Source organism: Epinephelus moara, chromosome 1 (genome assembly GCF_006386435.1).
Source record: "Epinephelus moara isolate mb chromosome 1, YSFRI_EMoa_1.0, whole genome shotgun sequence".
NCBI lineage: Eukaryota > Metazoa > Chordata > Actinopteri > Perciformes > Serranidae > Epinephelus > Epinephelus moara.
In genome coordinates, this window is record NC_065506.1 from 30,359,667 (window position 1) to 30,374,870 (window position 15,204).

Here is a 15,204-nt window from a genome sequence, read left to right on the forward strand (position 1 = left end):
TTTATGTTGAATCACTATATATTAAATAAGTGTCCTTGCATCACAGTGTTCCTAATATTTAGATAACATAGCCACAGTTTCATCTTTCCATTGAAAATCATAACTCTGTACATCCTCCTACATTATGCATTCACAGACCCACACTTGCATCCCTGAAAAGCACCATGTCCATCTTAATGTCAGAGCTACCACTCATACATGTATGTAACACACACATACACACACAATAGACACAACTTTATACATGCTATACAGCATTATCAGCCATGCTAAATGACTTGTCAGTTATTAAATGTTATGCATTTGAAATGAAACAGATGTTTTAATAAATAAGGCTTTTATTTAGAATTCAGACAAACTGCTCTGATCTTGTCCTGACGCTGTTTGTCAGTCCCTTACTGCTTCCTCAGCTCTTAATGGTAGTCACTGCAGCATGTTATGAGAAATAGCTCCACCCTGCAGCTTGCAAAGCCAATCAAATTTCATTGGTTTTAGAGAGGGTTGGGGTTTGAAAGAGCATTAACTCTTTGTGGGCTGTTTAATAATAGCAAATCACACAAAAGTGATCACTTTGAAGGAGCATTTCTGCACTCCACAATTTAGTGTTGATTTAAAACATGTCCACACATGCATTTATTAATAGCTTCGTGATTTTTCATTCAGCTACCTCCCACTGCCCCCTTTATGCTGTTCTTTTTATACTCCCGTTCGATCCTCTACCTCTCACTTCTCTCTTATCTATTTTTTCCCTCCTTAGATTTATTCTGTCCCTTTTTCTTCAAACATCTGTTAGTCTGGCTTTTTCCTCCATTCTACCTTTCCTTTTCCTCCTACCCTCAAATGTTTTTCTCTGTCTGTCTAGCATCTAACCCCCCCAATCCCTCTTGAGCTTCATTCATGAAAATGCAGATCCACAGCAGGGCAGGAAAAAACGTCAACAGACGTAAACTCCCCTGCTCCACCAACCAGAAAAGGCGCACTATAAAAAACAGGCAGCAGCAACCAGGCGACCCTAATTCAGTGCAGCCTCCACCAGAAATAGCAACTCATGCATGTATTAATCCCCTACAAGCCAAAAATATGTGATTGAAGGAACTCTGCTGCCATTTATTGCTAGGGACAACTCCTCTGCCACAGAAAAGGGCTATTTATCATCGTCTCCTCACTCGGTGTGCTGTCTGAGGTCTGACTCACATTTGCTAAATATTGCATTTTGGTATTTAAGGTAATGTCTAAATCAGTCATTCACCTTTGCATTTAGTGCTCTCACTTCCTTTGTGTGCTGGCATTTTTCCTTTTTAGCCCCCTCCCTAACCCCCACCACACTCCTGCAGGAAATGCCATGAGTGTAATGGTGTTCATAATGTGATGCAGACACCGTGATTTAACCTCATTCTGCTCTGCAACCTGTACTAGTTAATGTTGCTGTCGTTTTTAATGAGGCTAGATAATGTGGCAAAAAATGACTGGATAAAATTTTTCGAATCAATTAGTATTTACAGTGCACATATTCGTATATAATTTGGCAATCTTGTTTTAGTGTTTGAGATTAGTAATTTTGAAGAGGCTTCATTTTGATTCAGGCTAAACATATTTTATTTCAACATTTATCTACATGCAAGCATGCAAACTTAGCTTAGAATCACAACTGACTAGAAATTGAAACAAACATTAACTGCGTTGTGAATTTGCTTTCCTGCAATAATCACCCCTAATTCATGCAAGTTCAACCAGTCCCTCTGCTATTAAGCAGTATATTGCAAATATTATTCACTATTTTCTAGCATTAGCTTTCTGTCAGTACTCAACTGCTCTTCTACCTACAGTTTAGACAGAATCACTGTGACATCATGCTAATGACATCGATTACTTCTGAGTAGTCAATGGCAATCAATTTTAATTGCTGGGATATTTAGTATATCGTCAAACGTCTTTATTTCTGTTGTCCTTTTCAGCTGTGACTCTAACATTGAAAGACAAATAGTTAAACACAGTGATCCAACTATCTAAAGTTTCTGCTGTCCTCATATTATGTATTGTGTTGCTAGCATTGTTGATCAAACAAATCTACTGGCAAAAAAGCTAAGCAATACAGTGCTCCAGGGAAAATGTTTTTCTGTAGGCCAACATGGAAGTTAGCTTTGCCCTGGTTGCCTCATCAAAAAGCCTGTGGGATTTTTCCATGGGATTTTGGATTATTGCAGAAAATAAGCTCTGTGACAAACAAACATAAATGATACGTACAAGTTTCGTTCATCAAGATAATCTTCACAAATTAACACAACTTCCATGATTTTTGAAGCCCAAATGCAATCACCAGAAGTAAAACACTAATGTTAGGCTATTAACAAACTACACTATGGTCACATGATTTAACATTCCCACCGCAACAACGCTGCAAAGCTGTGGTCGCTGTGATGATGTTCTGTAGTCTCATTTAGCAACTTATAAACTGTCTTTTTAAGACACCTAAAAGCTTCTAAATACACAGTGAGTTTTTACTGACGTGTTTTATGTCATAGGACAAAACATCAAAGTCTCTTGGGCTTGTGTTAACCACAGACCTCATTTCAGGCATCTAACCCAAAACCCATTGACTGCGAGACGAGGGAATTGGGAGTGCTAAAATGCTAAGTCATTTCTGGGAAAGGGCTGTCAGACGGTTAGGTGAGGGCTTGAAAATATTCTAAATATAGCATACACTTAAACTGATATTGATTTTTTTTAGGTGGCTGGAAATTAACCAATTAAGGCAGCATTTTCTGACCAACAGAGTCATCAGTCACACTGGTTTTGAACTCAAAAGAGGTGCTGTCCTTGCTAGCTTTTTAAATATGAGAACAGTACCAATTTGCAATGCAGTTCCTTCCTTTAAGTTTGGCTAACATACAAAATACATGTCAATACAGCTTATATTATTATGAGTGTCTTATTAACAAGTAGCATGCTAACAGCATTGATCATGTCCTTGATTTTACAGGGGGCAGTTGAGTACAGAGAGGTGGGAGTGACAAGTTGGACATTTTATGTTTTATGAGAGTCGTTTTTGCAATAGTACACTGCCTGAGAGCTTGCCATGTTATTAAATTCTTACAAAGTCCAAAAAAAACAAACTAATTGTACTAATGCATACATGTTTTTCCAGTCGCATGTCCCATCAAATACAGTCGAACCCTGGAAATATCAAAATACACTACTGTATTTCCTGGCTAGCTTTGTGAACTGGTGACCGGCTACCTACTGTTAGAAAGCAATGCAAGAGAAAAGTCTTTATGTCAGAAAAAGAAACTTTAACAAAAGAAATGGATATTTGCTGTGTCGAGTCCCAGTAATGCATCTGGCTGTCACAGAACTGCTAGCTAATATTAGCACACGGCTTTAGGGCACATTTGTCGCCCCATGACTTTATTGTTCCCTGGTACTCACTGTGATGGTACATTTTAACATCATGGGAGCAACAAACTAAGTACCCTGTGATATATGAACATACATTATTTATATTTTTGTATTTTGAACCTGCAACATCTACAGCAGCAGCAGCACCTATATTTTCTCCTTTCAAAAGCAGAGTTCAGAGAGTTCTGAGTCGTGTGTTTGAGCACCATGTTTTCCTCAGTTTCTAAAAAGGAGATCCAAGGCTGTTAGCAGGTAAAATCCTTGAGCTCTGGTCTATTTATAAAACGCAGTGCTTTTTAGGATAATATTGCATGTCACAGCTTCATCCTGACATTGTAAAGTTTATATGTACAAGGAGGGTGCTGTGATGTTTAATTGCCTTGTGCCATGCATAATATCTCCAACACTACTGATCACATTTTGATGTAACTTAAGGGAACAATCCATCTCTCTTCTCTGTTGTGACATTTTTTAAATTGCGCTTTTTAGCCTAAGGCTGGCACTTCAGCACTTATTACTGATTACTGATTTAGTCAGGGGGACGGCATCATTTGGGGAGGGTATGTTTACTGTTGCCCTGCTTACTTTTTAAAGTGGTTTGATTTGCTTTCACTTTCAAAGCCCTCATTTGTAAACAATGCGTTGATATATGCACTTCAAAGATAGCTTGTTAGAGATGCTGGCATCTGCAGAGAAGGCTTGAAACAATGTCAGTGGCAGAGATTATGTTCTGTCTCTTAGCAAACCTTTGAGTCACAATGTAACATGTTGATGTAGCTGCCAAAGCACAGCCTATGTCATGTGACCACACACAACATTTGGACCTATGAACACTGGGCTGCAGACAGAGGTAATATTTTATGAAAGAAAATGAATACAGGGTATAGAAAGCAGAGTACAGAGGCATTCCCCTTTCAGTCTGCTCCAGTCCAATTTGGCTGTCATCTGTAATATTTTTTATTTGCTTTATGATAAACAGTTCCTTATTAAAAACCCATACAAGCTTTCACATCTTAAGGAAATAGTTCACCCCAAAATCAAAAGTACATATTTTCCCTCTTACCCATAGTGCTGTTAGTCAATCTAGATTAATAGATTGATTGATCTAGACTGATATATCAGCAGTAGAGATGTCTGCACCTTCTTGAATATAATGGAACGAGATGGCACTCTTGGTGATCAAAGTGCCAAAAAAAACGTTTGAAAAATTCAACAGTAATGTCATAAAAACACAAATCTCTTATGCGAAATAACCAAAACAGTTCTAACTTTGGTGAAAATGTGTTTTCGTAGGACCATATCGTTGATAGTAAGAAGTTGTTTTCAAGGTTTTTACTCTGTCAGAGTGCCAAGATCAGCTTTTTTCAAGCTTAATCTGTCTAGGTTGTTTATTAATGTGCATTGTAAATTAGGTTGAATTAATTTTATTGCTGCTTTGTTTATCTTCTATTTACTGTTAGTGATTGATCTTTATTTTAGGTGCAGGAAAACAGACAGATATAAAACAGGAACCACTTCCCAGAATGCCCATCAGAAGAAACCTGTCCGCATCACTGCCACCACAAAGCCCCCGTGCCACGGCCAAGGCCGGAGCGTTTGAGGAGGGCATGTTCCCGCTCCAGTGCACACCAGAACCTTCTCAAAAAACTGTTCAGGCCCTGCCACTGAGCTCCTCCAGCGCCATGGATCCCAACATGACGTTTGAAGTTCTGGACAATGATGATCAAACTGCAGCTAATGCAACCATCATAATAAGCACCGGCAGTCCCTGTCGAGAATCAACGTCCACAGACTTTTCAGGCCCCAGCCACCTACTCCATCCTCCCAAGGCGAAGGAAGGGAACCAGATTCCTAGCAAAAGGTTAGAAATATTCATGTCTTCAATGTTCTTTTGGTTTTAAGATATTAAAGAGTGTAGACTCACTTCATGTGATTTCAGAAGATGTTTCCTCCCTTCTGAGAGTGCGTTAGATAACACTACAAGTCATTTCTCAGGTTGGCTTGTTGTGTGGATTACAGTTCTCTTGACTCTACACATTCAGTATATTGGTTCTCTTGGCAGTCCATATGGCGCAGCCTTTTAACACGTTGAAGTAGTTGTAAACGAATGCATCGATACACCCACATACCGCCTACTGCACGCCTGTGGTCCCTCCAAAATTTACTGCTACAGTAGCGTACACTTCTCTCCACATAAACAGGAAATATTGTGAGAAAGACCACGGGAAACACTCCTCTTCACGGGAGCTCAGACACTTTGGGGAAGAGGAAAATACTGCTGTCACAGCAGAAACCCAAACTGATATAACATCACAATCTGACCGTAGACATACCATACATTTTTATAAATCAAGTTCAGAGGGAGAAGCTGCAGCAGCTGCCACGAAGTATCACAACCATTTGTCGCACTTTCTTGCCTCCTGTTCACAAAACAATTTATCTCAACATGCACCTTCCAGCAATGCAGAGTGAGCCAGGGAGTGTTTTTAGCAGCCCCCCTTGTTAAAGTGTTACAGCAGAGCTACACCAGCGGCCAATATTAGCATAATTATACAGTTAACCTCCATGATATACAGAGCAGTTAGTTGGCAGCAACAAATACATTTTTGTCCAAAACATATGCCCTTCATCATGTTTTAATTCTGAGTTTGTGAGTGCGATCTGAATTGTATGCTGTTCCTTTTTACCTTCAGTAGGTGCTGCAGCTGCCCTTAAAAAGTATGTACTGTTGCATGCAGTGTGCACACAATGGGGACATGCTACTTCATAATATTACACCCTGAACTTTGACCCTCTCGCTTTTATATCTGTTACCTTGAATATATATAAAAAAATAAAATCGGCATTCACCAAGTTTGCCAGAGATGGAGATCAACCCAGAGAGCTCTTCTTTTGGTACTTTGCATTGTACGTGGTTAAAAGTTATAACTCCACAGACTGTAGAATCCAGCTACTTCTAACTGCTATATTATATTTACGACAGTGAAGTTACGTCTGTAATTCTCTGTCAGTTATTTTTATAGTTATGTCCTGTTGTTGTTTGTGATATTTATGATTATTTCGTTCACTTAAACGATCAATATTCCTATTATTACTATTCGACTGGTCATCAGTTACTCTAATGCGCTGTCATTCATCATTGTGACGTCTAACAGCTGTCAGTCAGCTGTCATCTGTTTGCGGCTCAGTCGATGTGACATATAGTCCGCTGCGCAATGGATTGTGGGTCAGAAAAGCCAGAGAGGCATGCTGGTTTCCATACTGCAAAATGGGACTGGATGTAGTACAACATCCTGGTATTTTTGGCATACTATATAGTATGGTAGTATGGGTATTGGAACGCAGTGTGTCTCTAACATTAGCTTCTATCTGATGTCACACACATGCCTTTGTATTTCTCAGTTATGTTGTACTTCTCATTCTTCTCTGTTCTGCTCTCACAATCACCCAGGTGTCTCGCACATCAAAGGTTTATTTGAGCTAATATTGTTAATGTCTTGACAAGCAAGCAATTGTCCAATCAGTAGCCAACAGCTTAGCAGCAGATAATGTTTTGATCCCTAAGTTCTTGTCCAGACAAGAGAAAAAGAAACACAAGTTAAGTTGGTTAAACAGCCGCATAGATGTTCACAAAATCCCTTTTAAAGTCAATATCTCCAACACTCGGCAATTCACACCAAAACAATTATGACTGGTTGATGTTTATTAATGTGCATTGTAAATTAGGTTGAACTAATTTTATTGCTGCTTTGTTTATTTTCTGTTAACTGTTAGTGATTGTTCTTTATTTTAGGTGGAGGAAACAGGCAGATATGAAACAGGGACCACCACCTAAAATGCCCATCAGAAGAAACCTGTCTGCATCACTGCCATCAAAACACTTCATATAATTTATATTCCAATTTATTTTGTCACTTTTGATGGGCTTCGAGATTTAACAAAATAAATGTATTCGCCTTCCTTTTTTATGTGTCAGCTAGCAATGAGGGCTAAAATCTAAAACCTTCATCAGGAATCTCTGAATGAGTTGTTCTGAAGCTTTAAATAAGAATATCAAACACAAATAACGGATGTCATTAACTTTTTTAATGGAGTTAAAATATCAGGGACATCCTTATTTTTCTTGGTGTTTCTTAAGAAATTTGTACAGATGGAAAAACACTCCTTATGTCGCTCTTGCTAATCTTGGTAAAATGTCTAACTCTATTTTAAAAAAGCACGGTAATTAAACATTTGTTCAGTATTCATGTCTCTTAAACCCAGGTAATTCCTATACCACACATTTTGAATTAAACATAACTCCCTGAAAGCATAAATTAACCGAATTTTCAAGCACACTTCTGTGCAATAAACAGAGAAATATACATATATGCATATTATATTTTTAAAAAAAAACATCTATTGCATTTTTTGAATCAGTTCCATAAAATGTTTAAAAACAATCTGAAAACACGTCCCTCTGGCTACCCACTGAAAGTTTCAAAGCAATCGGCGGATTGTGTGTAAAAGACGCTCAGTCTGGATGGCAACGAAACCATTCAGAAGTGGTAAATCCACCAAACCTTATTCAAAACAAGACAGAGACTCGAGTGCAAACAGTCTAAGTATTCTCCCCAGCAGCGAGTTTCCAGACTGGAACATTGGGCCAAGAGGCTTAAGTCAGCTGAGAAGTGGCAAACAGAATAGGAAACATTTGGAGCCATAGCAGCAGACAGGGTTTGTGTCAGTGAATGATGCTTCAAGCAGATGAGCCTTCACGTTAACACACTGAGCCTGTATCAGTTTATTTGTTCCTTACCAACCTCGAGACCAAAATGCATCGCCTCAATCAAGGAAATGACATTTGTCTGGGAACATGTGTGCCAATCTGCAATAATATTGTATCATGAGGAGTTGTTTTTCCTAACATACTAAAGATCGGGGCTAATCCGGGCTTTATAAGAGCACTTAACACCTGGTTACGAAGGTTGTCCGTCAACCGACAGGTCAAATCTCAAAGGAAAGCTACTGCATTTAGATAGCAAGAAAAGGCATTACCTTTTGTGAATATTTCTCAGTACAAGGCCATTGAAGATGGTGCTAACAGTGTAAGGCTTCAATCAGACAGAGCGCTTTTTGCAGCTTGCTGCGTCTTTTTTTTTTAATCGTTGCTAGGCAACCACAGAATCACCTGTCCTTAGCATAACTGCTATTTTGCTGTGAAGTAAACTCACAGATCTCTACCTACAAAATCTGCATAAAAAACTGAGAGGCAGAGGGCACCTGTTCTGGCTCAGATTAAGCGTGACAGGCTGCTCCCAAATAGGATGTTGGTCACAGGGAAATGGATCCATGAGGGTATATGAGACCCTCAGGAAAAGGAGAAATCACAGGGAGTCCCACCAGCTGGTCCAAGAGCTTTGTCTGGTTGATGTTTGGTTCAAAGCTTATTTTAGGATGATTCAGGGAGAGTTTGACAATCTGTTGTCAATTGTCAAGCTTAATTACGGTTGGTAAAACATTAGAAAGTAGTTAAGATGTCGGTTTGGTCAGATATGTCTTGCGATTTGCCTCGGGCGATGTTGAAAGTGAGCTAACATTAGCTTCACACAAACCAACTACGCTACTACTTGTTGTCATTGCTACCACAAAAGGCTCACCTCTAAATTCTTCCAGTTGGACCATATGAAGATTTAAAAAACGGCAATGATGTCCGACACTTTTCCACGCTGACTTAAAGTTTATTCAAACTCAGGGACGCTCAGGACGCACCAGCAAAAATCTGAGGCACTCAGGAAATTAAAAGCAGCGAGCAAAACACTTCACTTTCATTGAAAAGAATTACAAAAAAGCAGCTAAATGATCGGGGCCTAAATGATGAACGCCCTTTTAAAAGAGAAGATTAAAAAACTTGGAGAAACTGTGCATTAGTTTTACTCTGGTAACTACAGAGAAGTGGGTGAGTGGTGGTTCTGCGGACAGTGTTCATGCAAAGTGTAGCAGACAGGGGCATAGATAAAGAAAAGGCTTTAAACGCCAACAAAACAAATGTAGAGACCTGGCTGATCAATAACAAGAAAGCTTATTAACAGAAGGGAAATTACAGGTTAAAGTTAATTACATAAAAGTTGATACAGACTTTAGCAGGTTGATTTCCTCGGGTAGGTTTCCAAACACAGTTGCTACATGTTAGATGCCACCAGCAGCTCATAGGACTCGCTCAGTGTCATGGTCAGTCTACAAACATTTGGCGCAGTGTGGTTGTGTCCTGCAGCGGAATATGTGCTCACTTTGGCATTGCTTTTGGGGCCAAAGCTAAACCCAGTCAGCAGTGTACTGGTTGCAGCTTGTCCTCAATCTTGGGTTTGTCAATTTAAACCTCACATCAGCAAGTATGAACCTGCTCAAGGGTATTTAGCCACAGACTAATTATAAGAGGCTAAAAGATGTTTAATTTAACTTCATGCCAAATCTGTCTTTTCCTTGGCTGGAGTCGGTCAAATCTGAGTCTTATGGATAGTTAATGTAACAATTCTGAAATTAGGATGATGTGAAAACAGACACACTCACAATTGATCCCATCTTGTTACCTGGAGGTGCCACGAGAAAGCAAAATGCTGCTTCAGATTTATCTGAGAGACAACGAAGTTTGCATATCCAAATTTGTGAATGCAGGTGCATCCAAACGAAGCATCAGATATCAAAACTTCAGATTTGTATTCACGTGGCTTTTGTAGTACAAACACAAACAAAATGATGAGTCATAAGGTATTTTATTCATTAGTCATGATATTGAATACAAAGGGAAATGCTCATGAGAGGTCCAGTCAGTCGTGGTAACATGAACCTCTGCTCTGTAGACAACAGATGCCGTCTTTACAAGAGGTGAGACGAGCCAACCCAACCTACATGAGCATGACGTCTGCTGCACAAGGAAAGCGTAAATTTAACAGGTAATATGCCTCTGGCTTTTTTTTTCTTATATCCATGTAAATGACCTTACTGTTTTGATATATTTATGATTATTTGAGACTAAATCTGTATACAACTGTCACCAAAATAACAAAACTAATAGCAGGCTGTGAGTGTTATCTGGAGGGAGTCCTATTGATGTTGTGTCTGAATGCATTTTTTTTTTTTTTTTCCCTGTCCATTTTATTCACTGTAGCAGCATCAAAGCAGAGTTAACACAGGGTTTCTCGGCACCGAAGCGCATAAAGAAAGACCCCTCGGTGGCCCTGAGACCACTCAGAGTGCATCGCTTTGCTGGTAAGTGTCAACACAGACCAACACAGATGCAGAAGAAATCCAGACACTTAAGATAAAATGCATATACAGTGATAACAAATCACACTACATAGCGTTAGGACCAGGAGTTCAAATGTACATAAGACACTTTGAAAAATGTGTTTTCAGTTAAATTTTAATTTAAACAACCGTCTTCACAGCTGAGAACTGCTGTAAAGTCTATGAAAGTGTAATCTCTCAAGACAGATTCGGCAATTTACATTGTAGAATCTGTCAGCAGCCCTGTGTGAAAGACGACTAGAGGGGGGGGGAAGGCGGGGCTTTGAGTTTGCAAGCTCCGCGTCCATAGCGACCGCTCCACCCAAAACGCCATCTCGTCAACGTGAAAAGAAAAAAAAAAAAAATTCCAGTGGATGTCTGAGTTACAACATGATTGAGCTAACTGGAGTAGTTTCATGTCGTATCCGACAACGGGAGGCTTTTAACAGATGACGTCCTGATGTTAGCTTTGCTGCTNTCCACTGGAAAAAATATTTTATTCACGGACCGTTTATTATTACCTTATTTTTATACAGTCTATGGTTATTACAGACACCACTAACGGCTAACGTTAACAGTTAACAGTTTACCGATGGATTTCCAGATTGATGAAAGTGCAACTGATTTATTTTGTCTTGTGTCTCTTTAATAACCCAAACACTGACTGTTTGTTTTATTTGTGTGACGCTTTAACTGTGATCATGCATTTGTTCAGAGCCATACTTCTGTTTAATCTTGATACTACTCCTTGTTTGGTGTCTCTCGTCAGGTTCAGAGGAGAACAAGCCTCGGCGAGTTGTGAGGAGCATTTCGGAAGGAAACCTCAACCTACTCGAACCTCAGAAGTCCAAGTCCATTTTCTATAAAACGTCCCAGCAGTTAAAACGAGTGGCCAAACGGATGTAGCGCAACATCGTGTTTGTGTCAGTCTATTATGCCTTTATGAAGATATTCATTCTCTATCCTCTTCAAACCTTATTCATCTTTTCAAAATGTTTTCTTAACACCTAAAAAAAAAAGTCTTCCACTGTGTTGGACGCTAAGGTAATGAGACACATTGTAATATAAGTTGCACTATTTTGTTATTGTCTTTGATTTAGCCTCAGGCTGCAGTGGAATTTTACTTGATTGTATATAAGCATTGTATAGTTATCGTTCATCTCTTTAGATTGTTCTTTTAATTGTTTTAAGACCTATTCTTTCTCATTTCTAAACTTCTAGATTTGAAGATATATTTTAAAACATCAATGTCACACTAACAGCCAGAAATTAAACATGTCCTGTGGATGCTCTGTGTTTTACATACTTCATTTACTTTGAACTTTTCTCTAAAAAAATGATGGGTCCGGTAGATGACCACACTTCCCAGGGCAGCTAATATCAGAGGTAGGACTATACATGACAGCAAATGGAGGTATGGCTGAGAAAAGAGAACTGAAACTGGTCTACGCTGATCTGTTTTTATTTTTTATCCCTTTTTTTGTACAGTTAATAACTTGGGGTTATAGATAATTCATAATAAAACTACCTATAACAGGATCTTTGGCTGTTTTTTATTAAATAAATCCCTTTCTAAAATGTACCATCTGCTTTTTTGTGCTATTGATGCCTGAGTGTGGTTTTCGACGAAGTTATGGTTACAAGATGTTCTGACGATAAATAAGCGATGTAGGAGAGGCTCAGGGAAGGTGAAAAATACAATGGCGAGAAAAATTGAATTGACCCAGGAGTCGCTCAGCATAACTCAAAAAGATAACTTCTTCGTTGTCTTCCTGTTGAAAAGCAACTGTTTCATATGCCTTTAGGAAAAATGGTGAGCTCTGAGTGCAGTGATTGATAGGATGCCATTTGTCTCTACCAATGCCTCGTGGGGATTGTGGATGATAAGTGTATTTCACCATTCAACACAGCACAGACTCCACAGTCAATCCTGACAGAGGTGTTACCACTAACTCAAACACTCGCCTCCAAAACATTTATAAAAAAAAGTCTGCAGTTGGCAGGGTGCTTATGAAATGATGGTGGAATATCTCACTCATTTTACAAAATAGCTATTTTGACATTAAAGGGACAGTTCACCCCAAAATCAAAACTATATATTTCTCCTCTTACCTGTAGTGCTGTTTATCAAGCTAGATTGTTTTGGTGTGAGTTGCAGAGTGTCGGAGATATTGGCTGTAGAGATGTCTGCCCTCTCTCCGGTATAAGGGGCCAGCGCTGGTTGCTACTTTTGTGCCTTTTCTGTGCAAGCTTTCAAGAGGATGGCGGGTGGTTGTGTCCAACGTTGTCAGCAACCTTAACATTTACCTGAAATCCTGAATGTGGCTCTGGCAGCCCTGCACTGAAATGATCAACTTATGCATATTTTTCTGACTGATATTTGCGGAAGAAGGGAAAAATATCTCTCAGCTGTGATTGGTTGTTCCTCGTCACATGTGATGCATGCTGCTGCATTCCAAAAGTTGAATCAGTTTATCGAGTGTCACTGGTGTTTGAGTGCGTCTACATTGAAAACAATGAATTTGAGGGCGCAAAACCATGTGGCATGTGTGCGACAACATATCGAACTAAATGGCACACGGCTTGTGCTCAAAGTGCCAAAAAAAACCATACATTTGAAAAACTCAACAGCAATGCTTCTTTCCAGAAATCATTACCGTCATGTAGGGACTATTTTCTTTCTACCAAACTACATCCGATATCACCGTGCAGAGGTAAGTGTTCGTCTACTCAGCCTTCTTTATCACATAAACACAGAAAAATGCATTTAAAAAATACGTTAATTCACATTTGCGAATTGATTTGGTGATGCCCAACTTTATTTTAGCATGTCCCTAGTGCAAAGTACTAAACTGCAAGAACTATATGCCATAAAAATACTTAAAATATTCTTTAATTGTTTTATAGAGCATTTCACAGTCCGTCATCGATACGGAAGTCGGCCATTTTGGAGATACTGAACATTAGCAATCCAACTGGACTGCAGTTCTGAGCACACAATTAATTTTTTTTAGTCAATGAAATCATTTTGTAATCAATATTTTGTGTCAAATTTTAGCTTTCTTCAGTAAGACGCTGTGTAATAAGCAGGATAACGTAAAACAAGCAGGTCTTTACTGTAAAATGAACCCAAATAGGGTGATGCAGGACTTCAATAATCCTTTCATATATACTCTTAACATAAAAACATTAATAAACCTGTGAAGTGGAGTATGCAGTGCAGGATTAATGTGTATGATCTAATGTCTGATCCACACTTCAAATCAGAAGATGGTGGCAGTGTACCATTACAACCCAAGAAGAAGAGCAGAAGACGTGTTTGGAGGGAGCTGAAAGAAGAAAACTATGGTGAGTATAAACCTTTACTCCTGTCTTTTTTCTAATGTTTCATAATTTTAATCACTTTAAATTTTCACCCTTTGAGGTGAAACTGAAAAAAGTAAAAACATATTTGATGAAGCTCTCGTTATCTGTCGAGGTAAGCTAGCTAAATCTGGAGCACTCAGTAAGCTAACGCTAACTTGACCCTGTTCTTACTTAAAGCAAAGAAACATGAAAACTCTTTATTCCTGCAGAAGTTACGTGGCCAAAAAGTCGCTGCATAACATGAGTGACCCAAAAAGTAATAAATGTTTGAAATAGTGAGTAATGATAAAGTTGGTTTTAAGATATAAACGGTTTTAATTAGCTAAAAGTAATGGCTAAATAGTTCGTTAGCATAACTAACATGTAACAAGCTAGCTTAGCGTAACACACCTCTTAGGAGTAGAGTGTTCTGGTTTGGCAGTGGGAGAAGCAGACAGCATGGATGCACTACAGTTGTATTGTTAGCTTATGTGACCATGGAGATTATAGTGACTGCCGGCTTGATTGCAGTTTATCCATTAGTGAGGTGCCTTTTACATTTCTTGAGACTAGCTGTATTTTCCAACGTATTTCAAGACGTACATATCTTGGTACTTATGAGTCACTATTACATCAAGTATCAAGGTAAGGTCTGTAAGAGTATTAAGATAGACTGAAGACAGCTGATGAAATTGGAGGACAAGAATAGCGTAAGTACAATCATCTCTTTCTCTTTAACTAGCCCGGTGTGGCTGCACATTTTGACAAATAAAGGCCTGTCTCTATTAGAGGCCTGGTCTGGTTGCCAAGCAGTTCATGTTTTTTAAATTAGTTCCTCTCATGTATATAACCTCCAAATTATGTCCCTGTAAGTTATTCATATTCTTTAGTCCATAAGGGTCCTCAGATCAAAAAAATTAAAGAGTTTTTCATAAAAATTAATCCAAGTAGTGAGTATTGTTTTAACAGGATAAAGTGGTGTTGTGTCAGTGTGCCGGATGCCATGACTCACTATCTCTGACGTGCTGTCTGTCGGAGCTAGATAAAATGAATGATTCATAACTGATATATTATCTGAAGCCTAATTTATCATAAAAGTAATATTCATACTGGTTTAAATAAACCATTTCATTGTATTTCCTGATCTTTGCTGAGCAACAGTTTTGTATAAAAGGAATTAAAGGCCTGTCCCAAATA

At 38.8% G+C, this 15,204-nt stretch overlaps 1 protein-coding gene across 2 annotated transcripts in view; it reads left to right on the top strand.

Moving 5' to 3' along the window:
• The window catches only part of kif18a (kinesin family member 18A), a 34,477-nt gene extending 22,236 nt beyond the window's left edge, over positions 1–12,241 (top strand). The window contains exons 15-18 of one of the 2 annotated variants that reach the window (XM_050040228.1): positions 4,876–5,257; positions 10,236–10,328; positions 10,544–10,644; positions 11,432–12,241. In XM_050040228.1, the coding sequence (XP_049896185.1) occupies positions 4,876–5,257; positions 10,236–10,328; positions 10,544–10,644; positions 11,432–11,568 (713 nt within the window). In that variant the 3' untranslated portion in view covers positions 11,569–12,241. The remainder of the gene's footprint in view (positions 1–4,875; positions 5,258–10,235; positions 10,329–10,543; positions 10,645–11,431) is intronic. The other variant, XM_050040237.1, reaches the window with a different exon arrangement.
• The last annotated feature ends 2,963 nt before the right edge of the window (positions 12,242–15,204 follow it).